At 46.3% G+C, this 14865-nt stretch overlaps 1 protein-coding gene, 2 long non-coding RNA genes and 1 other non-coding gene across 4 annotated transcripts in view; 2 read left to right on the top strand and 2 right to left on the bottom strand.

The window, feature by feature from the left end:
• Nucleotides 1-8479, bottom strand: part of LOC133253826 (uncharacterized) — an 84491-nt gene extending 76012 nt beyond the window's left edge. Inside the window, exon 1 of the long non-coding RNA XR_009738461.1 lies at nucleotides 7219-8479. This is a non-coding gene — a long non-coding RNA (uncharacterized LOC133253826). The remainder of the gene's footprint in view (nucleotides 1-7218) is intronic.
• Nucleotides 6515-6587, bottom strand: TRNAS-GGA (transfer RNA serine (anticodon GGA)). The gene has a single exon. It is a non-coding gene; the product is annotated as a tRNA-Ser (tRNA).
• Nucleotides 8480-9712: 1233 nt separating the features above from the next.
• LOC133253825 (uncharacterized) lies at nucleotides 9713-10292 on the top strand. Its single transcript, XR_009738460.1, has 2 exons — nucleotides 9713-9801; nucleotides 10081-10292. It is a non-coding gene; the product is annotated as an uncharacterized LOC133253825 (long non-coding RNA).
• A 649-nt stretch (nucleotides 10293-10941) lies between these two features.
• Nucleotides 10942-14802, top strand: MARCKS (myristoylated alanine rich protein kinase C substrate). The gene is made up of 2 exons (XM_061427535.1): nucleotides 10942-11603; nucleotides 13401-14802. The coding sequence occupies exons 1-2, from the start codon at nucleotides 11502-11504 to the stop codon at nucleotides 14298-14300; spliced, it is 1002 nt and encodes a 333-aa protein (XP_061283519.1). The 5' UTR covers nucleotides 10942-11501; the 3' UTR covers nucleotides 14301-14802.
• Nucleotides 14803-14865: the final 63 nt, after the last annotated feature.

The raw sequence follows: 14865 nt of genomic DNA, 5'->3' as shown, positions 1-14865 counted from the left end.
TATAGCAGAAAATACACATCTGGAATGTGGGGTAGCAGTTAGGACAGGAATTTCTGATTTTAACATCACTAGCATAGAAGTAATATTTGAAGCAATGAGAATAAAACTCAAAATCAATTGAAATGTGGCATGATTCTCTTTTTATTAAGTTATTAAGGTGGAATGGGAGCGGAAAAATGCTACACAAGGGCAGAGACAGCAGGAAGAGCCATTGAGACAGTCCCTGCCTGTCCCAGCCGACCACAAGATACTGGCGGGTGTGAGCAGCCATATGTAGAACTTCAGGCAAATTATTCAGCTCTCTTATAACTGGGAATTAACTGATGCCTGAATTTACTGTGAGTATCAAATGAAATATACGTAATACTGCTTTACATTTTAAAACCTATTGTACAACCAAAGAGGCTTCCCAGGTGACACAATGGAAAGAATCTGCCTGCCAATGCAGGAGATACAGGACACATGGGTAGGATCCCTGGGTCAGGAAGATCCCCTGGAGGAGGAAATGCAACCCATTCCAGTATTCTTGCCTGGAAAATTCCACGGACAGAGGGGCCTGGCGGGGGGCCACAGTCCATGGGATCGCAAGCAGTCAGACACAACTGAGCTACGCAGCACATACAACCAAAATGTACATCAAATTTCAACTGCAGACTTAATGGAAGAATACCCCATTCTTACCACCCCTACATTCTCTGTTACAATTTTCTTTCTTCCCAGGAAAGCTCACAGACTTCCCACAGTGCTGCTGTGAAGGTCTGCACCTTCTCATCTCTGGTCTCAGCTCCCAGACACATCTCATATCTTGATTTCCTTCCCAAAAGTAACTTCCTCTCTTGAGTTCTACATTCTATTTTACCTACATTCCAACGGCTTCACTCTGCCCTCACCCAGACTCACATTTTTGTCTCCAGAAAAGATAAAGGTAAGTTCTGAGTGCAACTTAACCATGTTTTAATTTAATTATACCAGTATCTACTCTGCAATAACTATATTATGGATAAAGTTTCTAAGGATGGTGCCAGGTTCAAGAATCTGATCTTTCAGATTCTGAGTGAGTGAGTGTGTGTGTGTGTGTGTGTGTGTGTGTGTGTGTGTGTGTCATTTTTTGAATACTAATTCTCATTTTATACCTGGCCCTAAGTATTTCTCTCACAATGGATAAATGAACTTGAATGCCTTTTAGTTAATTTTTAGTGTCTCTTGGGCATTTTTATAACTTCCAGGAGAACTGGAAACATCCCATAAAATTCTTACTCTAATACAGCATGGTATCCAGGGAAACAGTGCCAGAAGCTTTGGAACCACCAAGAGCTGGATTCACAACCCAATCCAGCCCAGACCACTTATAAGCAACAAAAATCTGAGCGTATTACGTAACCTCTGGGGATTCGGTGAGCTATCATAGGCAGAGTGCTATTATCCAGTGCCTGGTGTAAAGTAGAAACTTAATAAATACCAGCTGAGCAAATGAATGTCAGCATCCTTCCCAATCATTCCATCAGAAAGCCCAACAGAGCACTGAAGACACTGAAATGTCCATTACACAGAGGGGGTCTTACAGAGGTCTGGTTTAGTAGTAGCTTAATAAACACTTGTCAATTTATTGATTGCAACAAGTGATTTCTAAAGGTTAACATATCATTTTTTAAAGATGCCATTATTATTTGTAATAAAGATATTTAATATAATTTTATAATTTAATTTCTTGAGCCATAGACTAGTTTAAGTATCTCATTCTAGCCAGGGATTTAATCTACTTTTTAATATCAGAAAGTATTTATGTCTTTAAAATAACAATGAAAAACTAACCTTTACATGGTTCCTATGCTATCACACTGAAGAGTCAACTTTTTTCCATGTGAATTTTCTACTGTCCCTTCTGGCTAACTAGTTAATTAGATAACTCTGTAAGACTAGGAACCTGATCCTTTTAATGTTAACTTTGATTGCTTTTCTTTATTTACTTGCCTGTTTCTCTCTCCCTTCTAACTCAGGTCTTTCAAAAGCTGACATGGAAAGTTTTCAGCCTGTCCCTTGAAGGGTAAATACTGCAACTTCTAGGGAATGCTACTGTAGATAAGCTTTGATTCAAAATTTCTGGCAAAAACTTTTTTCTTTAAAATTTTGTTTTCTTCCTTTTTTTTCTTTAATCTTTCTATCACCTAGAATGTATCTTACCCTTCGGTAAGTTTTTCAAATATAAAAAATCTTGCTAAATTAATCAATATGCCTGAAGAGCAGTAATCAGAAACATACTCAAGCTTCCAGCGGTTTTGTAGTAATCACCTAAGTATCTGGAGGGGATCTAACATTCCAGAAACTTCATTCCTTTTGTAGGTGTGTTAATCCTTGAGTCTTCAGATCAGATAACCAGTGATGCTGATATTTCCCAACCATGAAAGAAATCTTTCTATTTGAGTGTTATTGGATAGTTAATAAAGAACACAAAAGCAAAGTTTAACATTTCAGTACACGCTGGTAAGCTGGTAAGTCGCTTCAGTCGTGTCCGACTCTGTTCGACCTCATAGATGACAGCCCACGAGGCTCTGCCGTCCCTGGGATTCTCCAGGCAAGAACACTGGAGTAGGTTGCCATTTCCTTCTCCAATGCATGAAAGTGAAAAGTGAAAGTGACCAGGCTCCTCCGTCCATGGGATTTTCCAGGCAAGGGTACTGGAATGGGATGCCATCGCCTTCTCCATTCAGTACATGGTACCTATTAAAAAATTAATGAAGCCCCTACTATGAGATTCCATTGTGCTATTACTATCATTTGAAATTTTATTAGATTCCTAAAATCATATAGCCCTCAACAGACAATGGTTAACATAGTAGTTGAATTTCACTTTCCAAATCTTACTGAACATCAATTTCCAAATCTGTAAAATGGGGATAATTATTCAAGTCCATGGGTCTGCTGTACGGGTGAAATAGAAGCCTAGCACAAGCTCACACAGTACAGTACCTAGTGCCTAGTAGGTTCTCTTCCCTACTCCATTCTGTTTATACATATCTGTACAAAACCATACAGGATTAACTGAAATAGAGCTTTATAAAAGCAGTCAGTTTAATCTATATTTTTGTGCAGATACTGATGGTATAGGCATCATACAATTAGTAGCAGCACTATTCCCAATGGCCAAGACGTGGAAACAACATAAATGCCCATCAACAGATGAATGGATAGTGATGTGGTACATATATACAACGGGATACTATTCAACCATAAAAAGTACGAAATAATGCCATTTGCAGCAACCTGGATGCAACTAGAGAATATCATACTAAGTAAAGTTAAGTCAGAAAGACAAATGCCACATGATATCACTTATATGTGCAATCTAAACTATGACACAAATGAACCTATCTATGAAACAGAAACAGAATCAGGGACACAGAGAATAGACTCGTGTTTGCCAAGGGGGTGGCAAGGCTGGAGAGGGTTGCATTGTGAGTTTGACATTAGAAGATGCAAACTGGTACATACGGAATGGATAAACAACAAGGGGCTATACCATATAGCACAGGAGACTATATTCAATAGCCTGTGATAAACCATACAAGAAAGAATATGAAAAAGGCTGTGTGTGTGTGTGTGTATAACAGAGTCACTTTGCTATAGAGCAGTAAGTGACATAGCACTGTAAATCAACTATAATTTTGAAAAATTGGGTATAAGCTGGGAAAGTGAATAGCTGGTAATCTTAAAGAGGATTGTAATAAATATGACTATTCAGTTAAGAGTTTGTATGAGCGCTTCCTTGGTGGCTCAGTGGTACAGAATGCCAATGCAAGAGACAGAGATTTGATCCCTGATCTAGGAAGTTACCACATGCCACAGAGCAGCTAAGCCCGTGTGCCACAACTATTGAGCCTACGCTCTACACTCCAGGAGTCTCAACTACTGAAGCCCACACGCCCTAGAGCCTGTGCTCTGCAACAAAAGAAGCCACCACAACAAGAAGCCCGCTCACCACAACTAGAGTAGCCCCTGCTCGTTGCAACTAGGCAGAGTCTGCATGCAGCAACAAAGACCCAGTACAGCCCAAATTAAATAATTTTAAGAGTTTATACCAAGAGAGAAACTCTGATATACTGAGTAATCATCATCGGGATTTATCAACATCAAATGGGCACTCATTATTGCTTTAAAATCTTACTATACCCAAAAGTCTCAATCCTGTGCTTCCCAATTACTATTTTCTACCTTCTGTAACATAATCAAACTCAAACTTCTCTTCTTCACCCTTAGCTGATGAATTTCAAAGGCAAGTAAAAACCATCAGAAGGAAAACCTCTCATCTTCCTGGGAGTCAGTCTTGACCATCCTCTTCTGTCACAGGAAAGGAGCAAAGTCTTTCAAAATTCAGTATTTCAGCATGTGCCCTACATCTCCATCCCCTCCTTCATTCTTAGAGGACTCATTCCATTCATTATTCCTTTTCAATGTTATACTGGTTACATTTCCCTTTTACTGGATTAATTTTCAGAGCAGTCAACTTTGCTCTATTATCTTCCATCCAAGTCAACCCAAATCCAAACAAAAAATATTCTATCATCCCATTACAGCTACTTCCCTGTCTATCTACACCCTCTACCCAGTCAAACTTCATAAAGAAGGGACTATTTATATTGTCATCTTCTTTACCTCCTATTAACTGTTCAACATATTAAATCTGGATTCCACTTTCAACGTAAGATAAAAACTGCTCTGCAGCCCGTAACTAGTAACTTCTATATTCTGCATACAGAACACTGTTTCGTAACCAGCAACAACCAATGGAAACTTTTCAGTCTTTTATTTGACTTCTCAACAGCATTTGACAAAACTAACCACTCCCTGAGACACTGTCTTCACTGATTTCCCAGACCCCACACTCTTCCGGTTTTCTGTCTCCTTAGAGGTTCCTTCTCAATCTTCTTTGCCAGCTAGCCTCCTTTTCTACCCAGCCTCACTCTTTTTGTTTTTACTGTTCAATTATTTTATTACTTTGTTAAATTATGCTACGCTTTATTAAGGTATAACTGACACATATCTACCCAGCCTCTTAAGGCAGAAGGTATTTAGGGTGTGCTTCTGCACTCTCTTGGTGTACGTTCATGACTTGGCTTCAGAAAGTATTTACATATGGAATGATCACATATCTCTATTTACATTCCAAACCAAACTCTGAGCTCCAGACTCTTACATCTGCACACTTAACTCTTCCACTAGGATATTTTAAAGGCATCCAAATACATGTCCAAACCAATCTCTTGACCTTCCCCCCAAATCCATTTGAACTCTTCCCTCCTCGGGGGCTTTCCTCCATCTGAACACAACCCTCCACCTCTTTACCAGGCTAAAGCCTACTTATACCTAAAGGTTTCCTCTTTAGGTTTCCTACTTTGAAGTGGCCTTCTTAAACCCAAATTTTCCTTCAGAGCACATGTTATTATTTATAATTACTTACCTATTTGTGATCTTTTTGTTTAATTTTTACTTCTCTTGTTAGGTTAGAAGCACCTTATCAATTCCCTCACTTCTTCAAATCTGCTCACAGTTTATCTTCTCAGCAAGCAAGGCCTTTCCTGCCCTCCTATATAGAATTCAAACCCTGCACTCACATCCCCCTTACTTTGTTCCAGACCCACCCCCTTCCCAACACTTAATGTACTGCTAGTTTTCCATATAATCTGCTTGTTGTTATTGTTCAGTTGCTAAGTCATGTCCAACTCTTTGCAACCCCATGGACTGCAGCACATCAGGCTTCCCTGTTCTTCACTACCTCCCAGTTTGCTCACTGATACCATCCAACAATCTCATCCTCTGTCACCCTCTTCCTGCCCTCACTCTTTCCCAGCATTAGGGTCTTTTCCAATGAGTCAGCCCTTCCCATCAGGTGACCAGAGAATTGGAGCTTCAGCCTCAGTCCTTCCAATGAATATTCAGGTTGATTTCTTTTAGGATTGACTGGTTTGATCTCCTTGCTCTCCAAGGGACTCTCAAAAGTACTCCATAGCACCACAATTTGAAGGTATCAATTCTTCAGTGCCCAGCCTTCTTTATGATCCAACTCTCACATCTGTATATGACTACTGGGAAAAAACCTAGCTTTGACTATGTAGACCTTTGTTAGCAAAGTGAAGTCTCTGTCTTATAGTAACACTGTCTAGGGTTGTCACAGCTTTTCTTTCAGGAGCAAGTGTCTTTTAATTTCATGACTGCAGTCACCATCCGCAGTGATTTTGAAGTCCAAGAAAATAAAATGTGTCATTGTTTCCACTTTTCCCCCCATCTATTTGCCCTGAAGTGATGGAACAGGCTGCCATGATGTTAGTTTTCTGAATGCTGAGTATCAACCTAGCTTTTTCACTCTTTTCTTTCACTGGAGAGTGAGTGAGTGAGTGAAGTTGCTCAGTCGTGTCCGACTCTGCGACCCCATGGACTGTAGCCTACCAGGCTCCTCCCTCCATGGGATTCTCCGGGCAAAGAGCACTGGAGTGGGTTGCCATTTCCTTCTCCAGGGGATCTTCCTGACCCAGGGATCGAACCCGGGTCTCCTGCATTCCAGGCAGATGCTTTAACCTCTGAGCCACCAGGGAAGCCCACTGGAGAAGGGAATCGCAAACCATTCCAGTATTCTTGCTTCAAGAACCCAATGAACAGTGTGAAAAGGTAAAAAGATAAACTGCTTATTTATATTTGTTAAATTTTGTTTTTCTCCCTAGTCTAAAATGTAAGCTCCATAAAGATTTCTTGTCTCTTTTGTTCACAGATGTTTCACATGCCTAGCACGTGATAGGAATTCAAAAAATACCTATTGAATGAATGAGAGGCTGTGTCTGCTCTGCTCCATGCTATACTCCAAACTAATCAACTTATGTGGAATTAAAGTTCAGATAATATAAAATCTGAGATGAAAAATGGAGCATAACACCATAAATACAGTGGGATCTTGTATTTTCTGAATGAATGAATGCTGAATGAATGTCAAATGAAAAAGGTATATTTAATTTGGAATCTAGAAAGTGCCACACATAATCCCATCCTTTGTTCTCTTTCTTCATATTCTAAGAAGTTTTAAGACATAATAATGTGAAATGGAAGTTACAAGTGAGGACAGACATGTTCATCCTCTTCCCTGGCGTCAGGGGTGTCAGCTGAATGTCTAGCACCTTCCAGGTACTCAGCAGGAGCTGAATTAAGTAATTCGGGAATGAATAAGCAACCTACCAATAAATCTGTGCCATCAAAAGAAGGTAAGCACCAGAAGTAATGGAAGAAGCTGGAGACTTGGAATCATCAAGGCAGTGAACTCTATTCCTGGTTCTGCCAACTGACAATATCTGTTAAGAGAAGAGATGAAACTAGATAATCCACTTCCTCTAAAGCAGACTATCTACTAAAATGCAAGCTCCTTGGGAATTCCTTGGCAGTACAGAGTCAGATTATAAAGAAAGCTGAGTGCCAAAGGATTAATGCTTTCCGACTGTGGTGCTAGTGAACTCTTAAAAGTCTCTTGGACAGCAAGAAGATCAAACCAGTCAATCCCAAAGGAAATAAACCCTGAATATTCATTGGAAGGACTGATGCTGAAGCTGAAGCTCTAATACTTTGGCCACCTGATGCGAAGAACTGACTCACTGGAAAAGACCCTGATGCTGGGAAAGATTGAGGGCAGGAGAAGTGGCCTACAGAGAATGAGATGCTTGGATGGCATCATGGACACAATGGACATGAGTTTGAGCAAACTCAGGGAAATAGTGAAGGACAGGGAAGCCTAGCGTTCCACAGTCCATGGGGTCACAAAGAGTTGGAAATGACTTAGCAACTCAACAACAACAAAACCAGTGGTTAGGACTCTGTCCTTCCACTACAGGGAGCAAGGGAACAAGGATTCAGTAAGTTGTGAGGAACAAGAACCTGCAAGCAGCGACGGCATGGGAAGTAAGCACCTTGAGGCTAGGAACTTCGTCTCTCTTGTTCACTAGTGAGAAAACAAGGCCTACATCAATATGTGCGGCATACAGTAGTCCCTCAAGAATCTGTGGAACCATTTCTAAAAATTCCTTCTACTGCTAACATAAGGGGAAAAAATAACTTTGAGATATCTTAAATAAAATAAAGCGTTCTTCTTCTAGAGAAAACTATATACAGATCGTTAACATCTTAGAAATATCCTAGTGTGTGCTTTAAAAATGCAAATAAAGAATTTGTACTCCTGGTGAGTTGGTTACCAGTTTTACATTTTCACTATGACCACTTGGGTTCCTTAGTCTTATTTATATAAATAATCTTTTTTTTTTTTTTTAACTTAAAGGTGTTTTTGAAACATTTAGCTCTGGGTGTGTGAACACCGAACTCCTGAGGAACTGTGTACTTACATTGTACAACTTCCTACCGGTTTCAGTCTTGTTTGGCAGTCCTTCCCAGCCATTATGTAGTTTCCGAGACAGAGCGACCTCTTCCCATTTTCCAGCCCTTCCTTCCCCACCCATTCTCCGCCTTCACCCCCTCGAGCATTCTGAGCTTCCCCCCCACCCTACCCCCCGTCTGGCCCAATGCCGGGGGAGTCTGAGGCGACACTGGCGCAGCCCTCAGCAACCGCCACCCCCGGCAGCGTCCCGCAAGCTGCCTCCCCCGCCAGTTACTGGGGCCTGTCGACTTTCCAACCTGCGCTAGAAATGCGCTTTCCTATCTAAAGAAAACTCTTTTCCACACTAAGTTACCCGACCGCTCCAGGCGAGGGAATCTACGTGTTTACACTTGTTTTCTAGCTCCGGTGCAGCTGAGGGAATTGATTGGCTCCGTCGCACTCGCTACGCTCGGGGTCCCCGCACGCCCCGCCTGGGCCCCGCCCCCTCGCGCGGCCATCTGCTTCGCTGTCTGTCTCCCTGTCTCTCGCTCAGCACCTCTTTCCCTTCTACCACCTCCCTGCCCACCCTCTCGCCGGCTCCGCCCCTTCCCCCTCCCCCCGCCCTGGGCTCCGAATCGTCCCCGGCCGTTGTCAAGGAGACAAGCAGATACTAGGCAAATAGGCATTCGAGAAAGAAAAGGGGGGAAAGCTACACGGCAGCCTGGTAACAAAGGAGCAATAAAAGCAGCCCCCAAATGGAGGGCTAAGAACGCGTCTGGAAAAAATTCGACAGCTAGCTAGCAACACCCCAAGTTTAACCAGGAGGGGGATGCAGAAGAAAGGGGCACGATTCACGTTGGGGGTGGGTGGATATCAACGGTTTAAAAGAGCTATTGAGAATCGCCTGGATGGTGGTTTTTGAATCAACCAGTTTGCTTTTCGAGTTGGAACTCCGCTATTACAAGGGATTCGTATCCATCGCGGCAGCTGGGGTCCTGGGTCAGGCCAGCGGGCTCCCTTAAGGGTGATAACATGTTTGGCAAGATACACCTCGACGGAAACGCCTTAACGTCGGCTCTGGGGAGTATGACTTCGTGATGGAATAATGATGCATCTGAAGTAGTGGACAGTGAGAAGACTAAGCTTGTAAAGATCTGCAACTTGGTGACTTTCAAAGCAATACTTGAACAAAGAGTTATTGGCTTGAACCAACCGTCTTTTTCACTCTAGAGTGTGACCCATTTCCCTACAATGAGCAGAAAAATAAAACTGTTTGAGAATTCAGAGCCAGCACCAGGAGAAATGAACCATTCTTTCGACTGCTTCTCACCTCCATAAACGAAAGGTTATTCTTTTCAGGATCACTAAATGTAAACGAAAAAAGGTAGTCTGATTTGGACACGAGTGAAAACTTTGGGAGCAAAAATGTAGGTGGTAGGAGAATGCTTATAAGAGTATGTGTAAGTGTGTGTATCCTTGATTTTTGCCCCTACCTTCTCCCCCTCCATTATTTAAATCAGCGCGCTGTCTTTCACGCACAAATAGCGTCTGGTATTTCCGCGACAAGAGATGCAGTTGGAGATACCCTGGGTTTCCTTATAGAAGCTTTTTCTCTAACCCAAGTTAGGCTTGGAGCGTTCATGGATCTTGGTATTTCTCAATATGTAATTTCTCCTTAGAAATTGTAATAATCAATCCGGTTTTTCAGAATTTTATCGCTGCTGCCTCCTTCATTCTAGGATCCCACTCGCTTGCTTGCACATTCACACACGTTCAGAAAAAAGAGAGTCCATCTGATCCTGGCAGCAGACTGAAAAAGATTCATAGCGACGCGAATCGCATCCCGACTGTAAATATGGATTCGCACACTCTAGACTGTCTCATTTCACCATAGAGGAAAACCGTCATTTCATACAGTGATAAAATGCAAGCCTTTTCGATCTTTTGTTCATGATTCTCACTTTATAATGTTGTGTGTGTCGGGGGGGGGGGCGGTGGTAATCACTAATAAGGGATGGGGGAGGGGCGAGGGTTGACGAGCGCAGAGGCCAATCTCAAAATATTTTATTTCATGTCAATGTGTAGTAGAGAAGGGAGTGTGGCTTCGTCTGCTTGCTGGTTTTGCGTTTTCCACATCTGGCCTACAGACCTAATTCTAACTCGCAATCTCTTTTGATGAAATTCGATCTTCTTGGTTTAAATACCTTTCGATTTGGGGCGAATTCACATTTGCAACAGTTAGAAGAACAAACCCTGTGCAAGATCTGTGAAACCTATATAGAACAGACATAGAAAACATGCTGCACCCAAATCCCAACCATTGTCTAAAAAACTTGCGTACATACACACACATACACATAAACACACGGAAAGATGGGGGAGGGGAGGGAGTGGAAGGAGACAGACACGGTTATAGACCGACTAGAGCCAAAGCGAGTCAAGTTAACGCTTTCTCCGCCCTCATCCACAAGTACCCGCCCCCCCCCCCCGCGTTAATTAATTACAAACAAAGCAAGCCAATCCAGTACTGCATTATTATTTTCAAGCAGAAGGAGGCGAAAGGCAGGTATTTTTTAATTGATTTATTTATTTGAAGGACATTAATTCTCGGTCTGAGGCTGATTTTCAAACCGTTTGCAAAGCGCGGCTCCATTGTTCGCCGGGAGCGCAGGCCCCACCCCCTGCTTTGTGTGCGGCGCGCGGATTGGCCGGCGAGCGCGGGGGCCGCGTCAGCGCCCGCGAGCCCATTCATCTGTGCACTTGGGCGTTGGACCCCGCATCTTATTAGCAACCAGGGAGATTTCTCCATTTTCCTCTTGTCTACAGTGCGGCTACAAATCTGGGATTTTTTTATTACTTCTTTTTTTTAAAAAACTACACTTGGGCTCCTTTTTTTGTGCTCGACTTTTCCACCCTTTTCCCCTCCCTCCTGCGCTGCTGCTTTTTGATCTCTACGACTAAAATTTTTTTATCCGGCGTGTATTTAATCGGTTCTGTTCTGTCCTCTTCACCACCCCCACTCCCCCCTCCCTCCGGTGTGTGTGCTGCTGCCGCCGCTGCTGCTGCTGCCGCTGCTGCCGCCGCTTGCCCCGTCGTTACACCAACCCGAAGCTCTTTGTTCCCCCCTTGGATCTGTTGAGTTTCTTTGTTGAAGACCAGCATGGGTGCCCAGTTCTCCAAGACCGCCGCGAAGGGAGAAGCCACCGCGGAGAGGCCCGGGGAGGCGGCTGTGGCCTCGTCGCCTTCTAAAGCGAATGGGCAGGTAAATTCTACCTGTGGTTCTGGTCATTTATTTGGTGTCTTTCTCTAGTCCCGGCCCTTCCCCTTCCCTCCTTGGTCGTGCCCGAGGCGCATTCGGCGGAGAGAAGCGTGGCCAGATTCCAGTCTGAAAGTTGAATGGAAAGCGATAGCCAAATTGTCAATTTCTCATAGGTGGGGTCTCCTCTGACTCCCAAAGTAATGGTTCCCAGAGAATCCTGGCGAATTCTTGTGTAGACGGGAGGAAAGAAGTGATAAATCGTTTAAAATGGCGTGTTTGGAGCTTGGCAGAACCTGACTAGCTAGGTGCTACCCCCACCCCCACCCCCAGCCAGGTTGCATTTGTGCTTGGTGGGCACAAAGGTGTTTTGGTGGCTCTCTGTTGTCGAGACTGGGTCGCCTTCAGGATTTCTGGTGTGATTGTATGTGTGTGGGTAGAGAAGGGTGGGGGGAGCGCAGTAGGGATGGCGGTGAAGAAAGGCTGAGGAGGGAAGGAGAGCTGTCTTATTGTAAACCGAGGTGGCGTGACCTGGGTTATTGGAAAGGTTGCTGGGTGGCTGGAGGTGGGCAGGTTTCACTACCTTTCGATGGGCTTTTCTCACTGTTCTAAGTCTTTATTCGTAGTTGTCTGTGGAATTACACACCCATCTGACTTTTAAATGGTCTCCCTAGGGTGGGAAGACTGTGGGTCCTTGAAGAACCTGTCCAGATGGTCAACAGGAGGCAGTTCGTGTGTTTCAGTCGAGATTGTTGGTGTGCGTGGCGCCTGGACCACTGCGGGGGCTGCCCCGGCGCTGCCCGAATCCAGGCAGATGGCCACAGTTGGGTGGGCGCGAGAGGTCGGCCAAGGGTGGCTGCTTCAAACACCGGGCAATCACCACGCCTCTTTTCCTAGAGCAGAGACCGTGTTGCTTCGCCTGCCCTAACCTAATAGGAAAGGCAGGCTCTGCCAAGAGGCTTTGAACCCGTTAAAAATGCAAAATGAGCCGCCGGGGCGCGCCCGGGCTTCTCAGAATCACAGGCAAAGGTGGGCGTGGAAGCAGAGACAAGACCTCTGAAATAATGGTTTTCCCCCTGCCTTGTTGGTTTTATGCCGACCAGGATGCCACCTGAGCTTTGTTTGCGGACTCTGGGCTGCGCTATCCGGGCTCGGGGGCGCCTCGGCCAGCGGGCAGGGCCCGACCGGGTAGGGCGGGGTGGCCGGGCGGCCCCGCCCCTCCGCGCCTGCCTGCGCCAAGGTCAGCTGGTGGAGGCGCAGCGCCCCCTGCCGACCCCAGGTCTTGGGGCGTAGGGCCTTCGCGCGCGCAGTCCATGCGCTTCGGGCTGGAACGCTGGGATCCCCCCTGGGAGTTCTTGGTGTTTTGAAGAGGCCTTTGGAGTTTAGGGAGAAAAGGGGACGTGTAACCTAGGCACAGATCACTGGCTCTGGTACTGTGTCTGTGTCTCCTTCCAACGGGCGTTTGGTGTATCATTTATTATAGGACTCTTATCCTAAAGCCCATGAGGCGAAGGTTGGAATGGGTTACCCTTTGCTTTCCACGTTTCGGTCTCTGCCCTCTTAAGGCCTCGGAGTTTGTTGCGTGGTCAAGGCCCCCGCAGTGCCTTTAGGCACCCCAAACACCACTGCCCCAGGTCTTCGAGGAACTCTCGTCGGGGCATCCAACCCCGCCTCCCCATAAGGGAGAGGATCTGCAAAACCTGAGGGGCCCGGAGGGACGGTGGACCCTCCCGGTCCATAAGTGGGGGCGGGGATGACAGGCCCGGGCCCCCTCAGTGACCTCCCGCTTTCTCTGCCCCGCAGGAAAATGGCCACGTGAAGGTAAACGGCGATGCTTCTCCCGCGGCCGCCGAGCCCGGCGCCAAGGAGGAGCTGCAGGCCAACGGCAGCGCCCCGGCGGCCGACAAGGAGGAGCCCGCGGCCGCCGGGAGTGGGGCAGCGTCGCCTGCCGCGGCCGAGAAAGATGAGCCGGCCGCCGCTGCCCCCGACGCCGGGGCCAGCCCCGTGGAGAAGGAGGCCCCCGTGGAGGGCGAGGCCGCCGAGCCCGGCTCACCCACGGCCGCCGAGGGGGAGGCCGCCTCTGCCGCCTCCTCGACGTCTTCGCCGAAGGCTGAGGACGGGGCCACGCCCTCGCCCAGCAACGAGACCCCGAAAAAAAAAAAGAAGCGCTTTTCCTTCAAGAAGTCTTTCAAGCTGAGCGGCTTCTCCTTCAAGAAGAACAAGAAGGAGGCAGGAGAGGGCGGTGAGGCCGAAGGGGCCGCCGGCGCCTCCGCCGAAGGCGGCAAGGACGAGGCCTCGGGGGGCGCTGCTGCGGCCGCCGGCGAGGCGGGTGCGGCCCCCGGGGAGCCGACAGCGGCGCCAGGCGAGGAGGCGGCCGCGGGCGAGGAGGGGGCGGCGGGGGGCGACCCGCAGGAGGCCAAGCCCGAGGAGGCTGCCGTCGCGCCCGAGAAGCCGCCCGCCAGCGAGGAGGCTAAGGCCGTCGAGGAGCCCAGCAAGGCTGAAGAGAAGGCAGAAGAGGCCGGGGTCAGCGCGGCCGGCTGCGAGGCGCCCTCGGCCGCCGGGCCCGGCGTGCCCCCAGAGCAGGAGGCGGCCCCCGCTGAGGAGGCGGCGGCCGCCCCGGCGTCGTCAGCCTGCGCAGCCCCCTCACAGGAGGCCCAGCCCGAGTGCAGTCCAGAAGCGCCCCCAGCGGAGGCAGCCGAGTAAAAGGGCAAGATTTTTTGAGATAATCGAAGAACTTTTCTCCCCCCGTTTGTTTGTTGGAGTGGTGCCAGGTACTGGTTTTGGAGAACTTGTCTACAACCAGGGATTGATTTTAAAGATGTCTTTTTTTATTTTACTTTTTTTTAAACAACAAATTTTGTTTTTAACCCACTCCCCACAGATCCCATCTCAGATCATTCTGTTACCACCATTCCAACAGGTCGAGGAGAGCTTAAATACCTTCCTCTGCCTTGTTTCTCTTTTATTTTTATTTTTTGCATCAGTATTAATGTTTTTTGCATACTTTGCATCTTTATTCAAAATTGTAAACTTTCTTTGTCAATCTATGGACATGCCCATATATGAAGGAGATGGGTGGGTCAAAAAGGGATATCAGATGAAGTGATAGGGGCCACCATGGAGAAATTTAAGTGGTGCATAACATTGCCAAGATAATGTACCACTAGAAATGATGGTGTAAAGGCTTAGTCTTTTTTTTTTTTTTTTTAAGAAAAGTTATTACGATGTATTTTGTGAGGCAGGTTTACAACACTACAAGTCTTGACTA

Source organism: Bos javanicus, chromosome 9 (assembly GCF_032452875.1).
Source record: "Bos javanicus breed banteng chromosome 9, ARS-OSU_banteng_1.0, whole genome shotgun sequence".
Classification (NCBI taxonomy): domain Eukaryota; kingdom Metazoa; phylum Chordata; class Mammalia; order Artiodactyla; family Bovidae; genus Bos; species Bos javanicus.
Note: the sequence above shows the minus strand (reverse complement) of the source record. Positions and strands in the feature narration are given on the sequence as shown.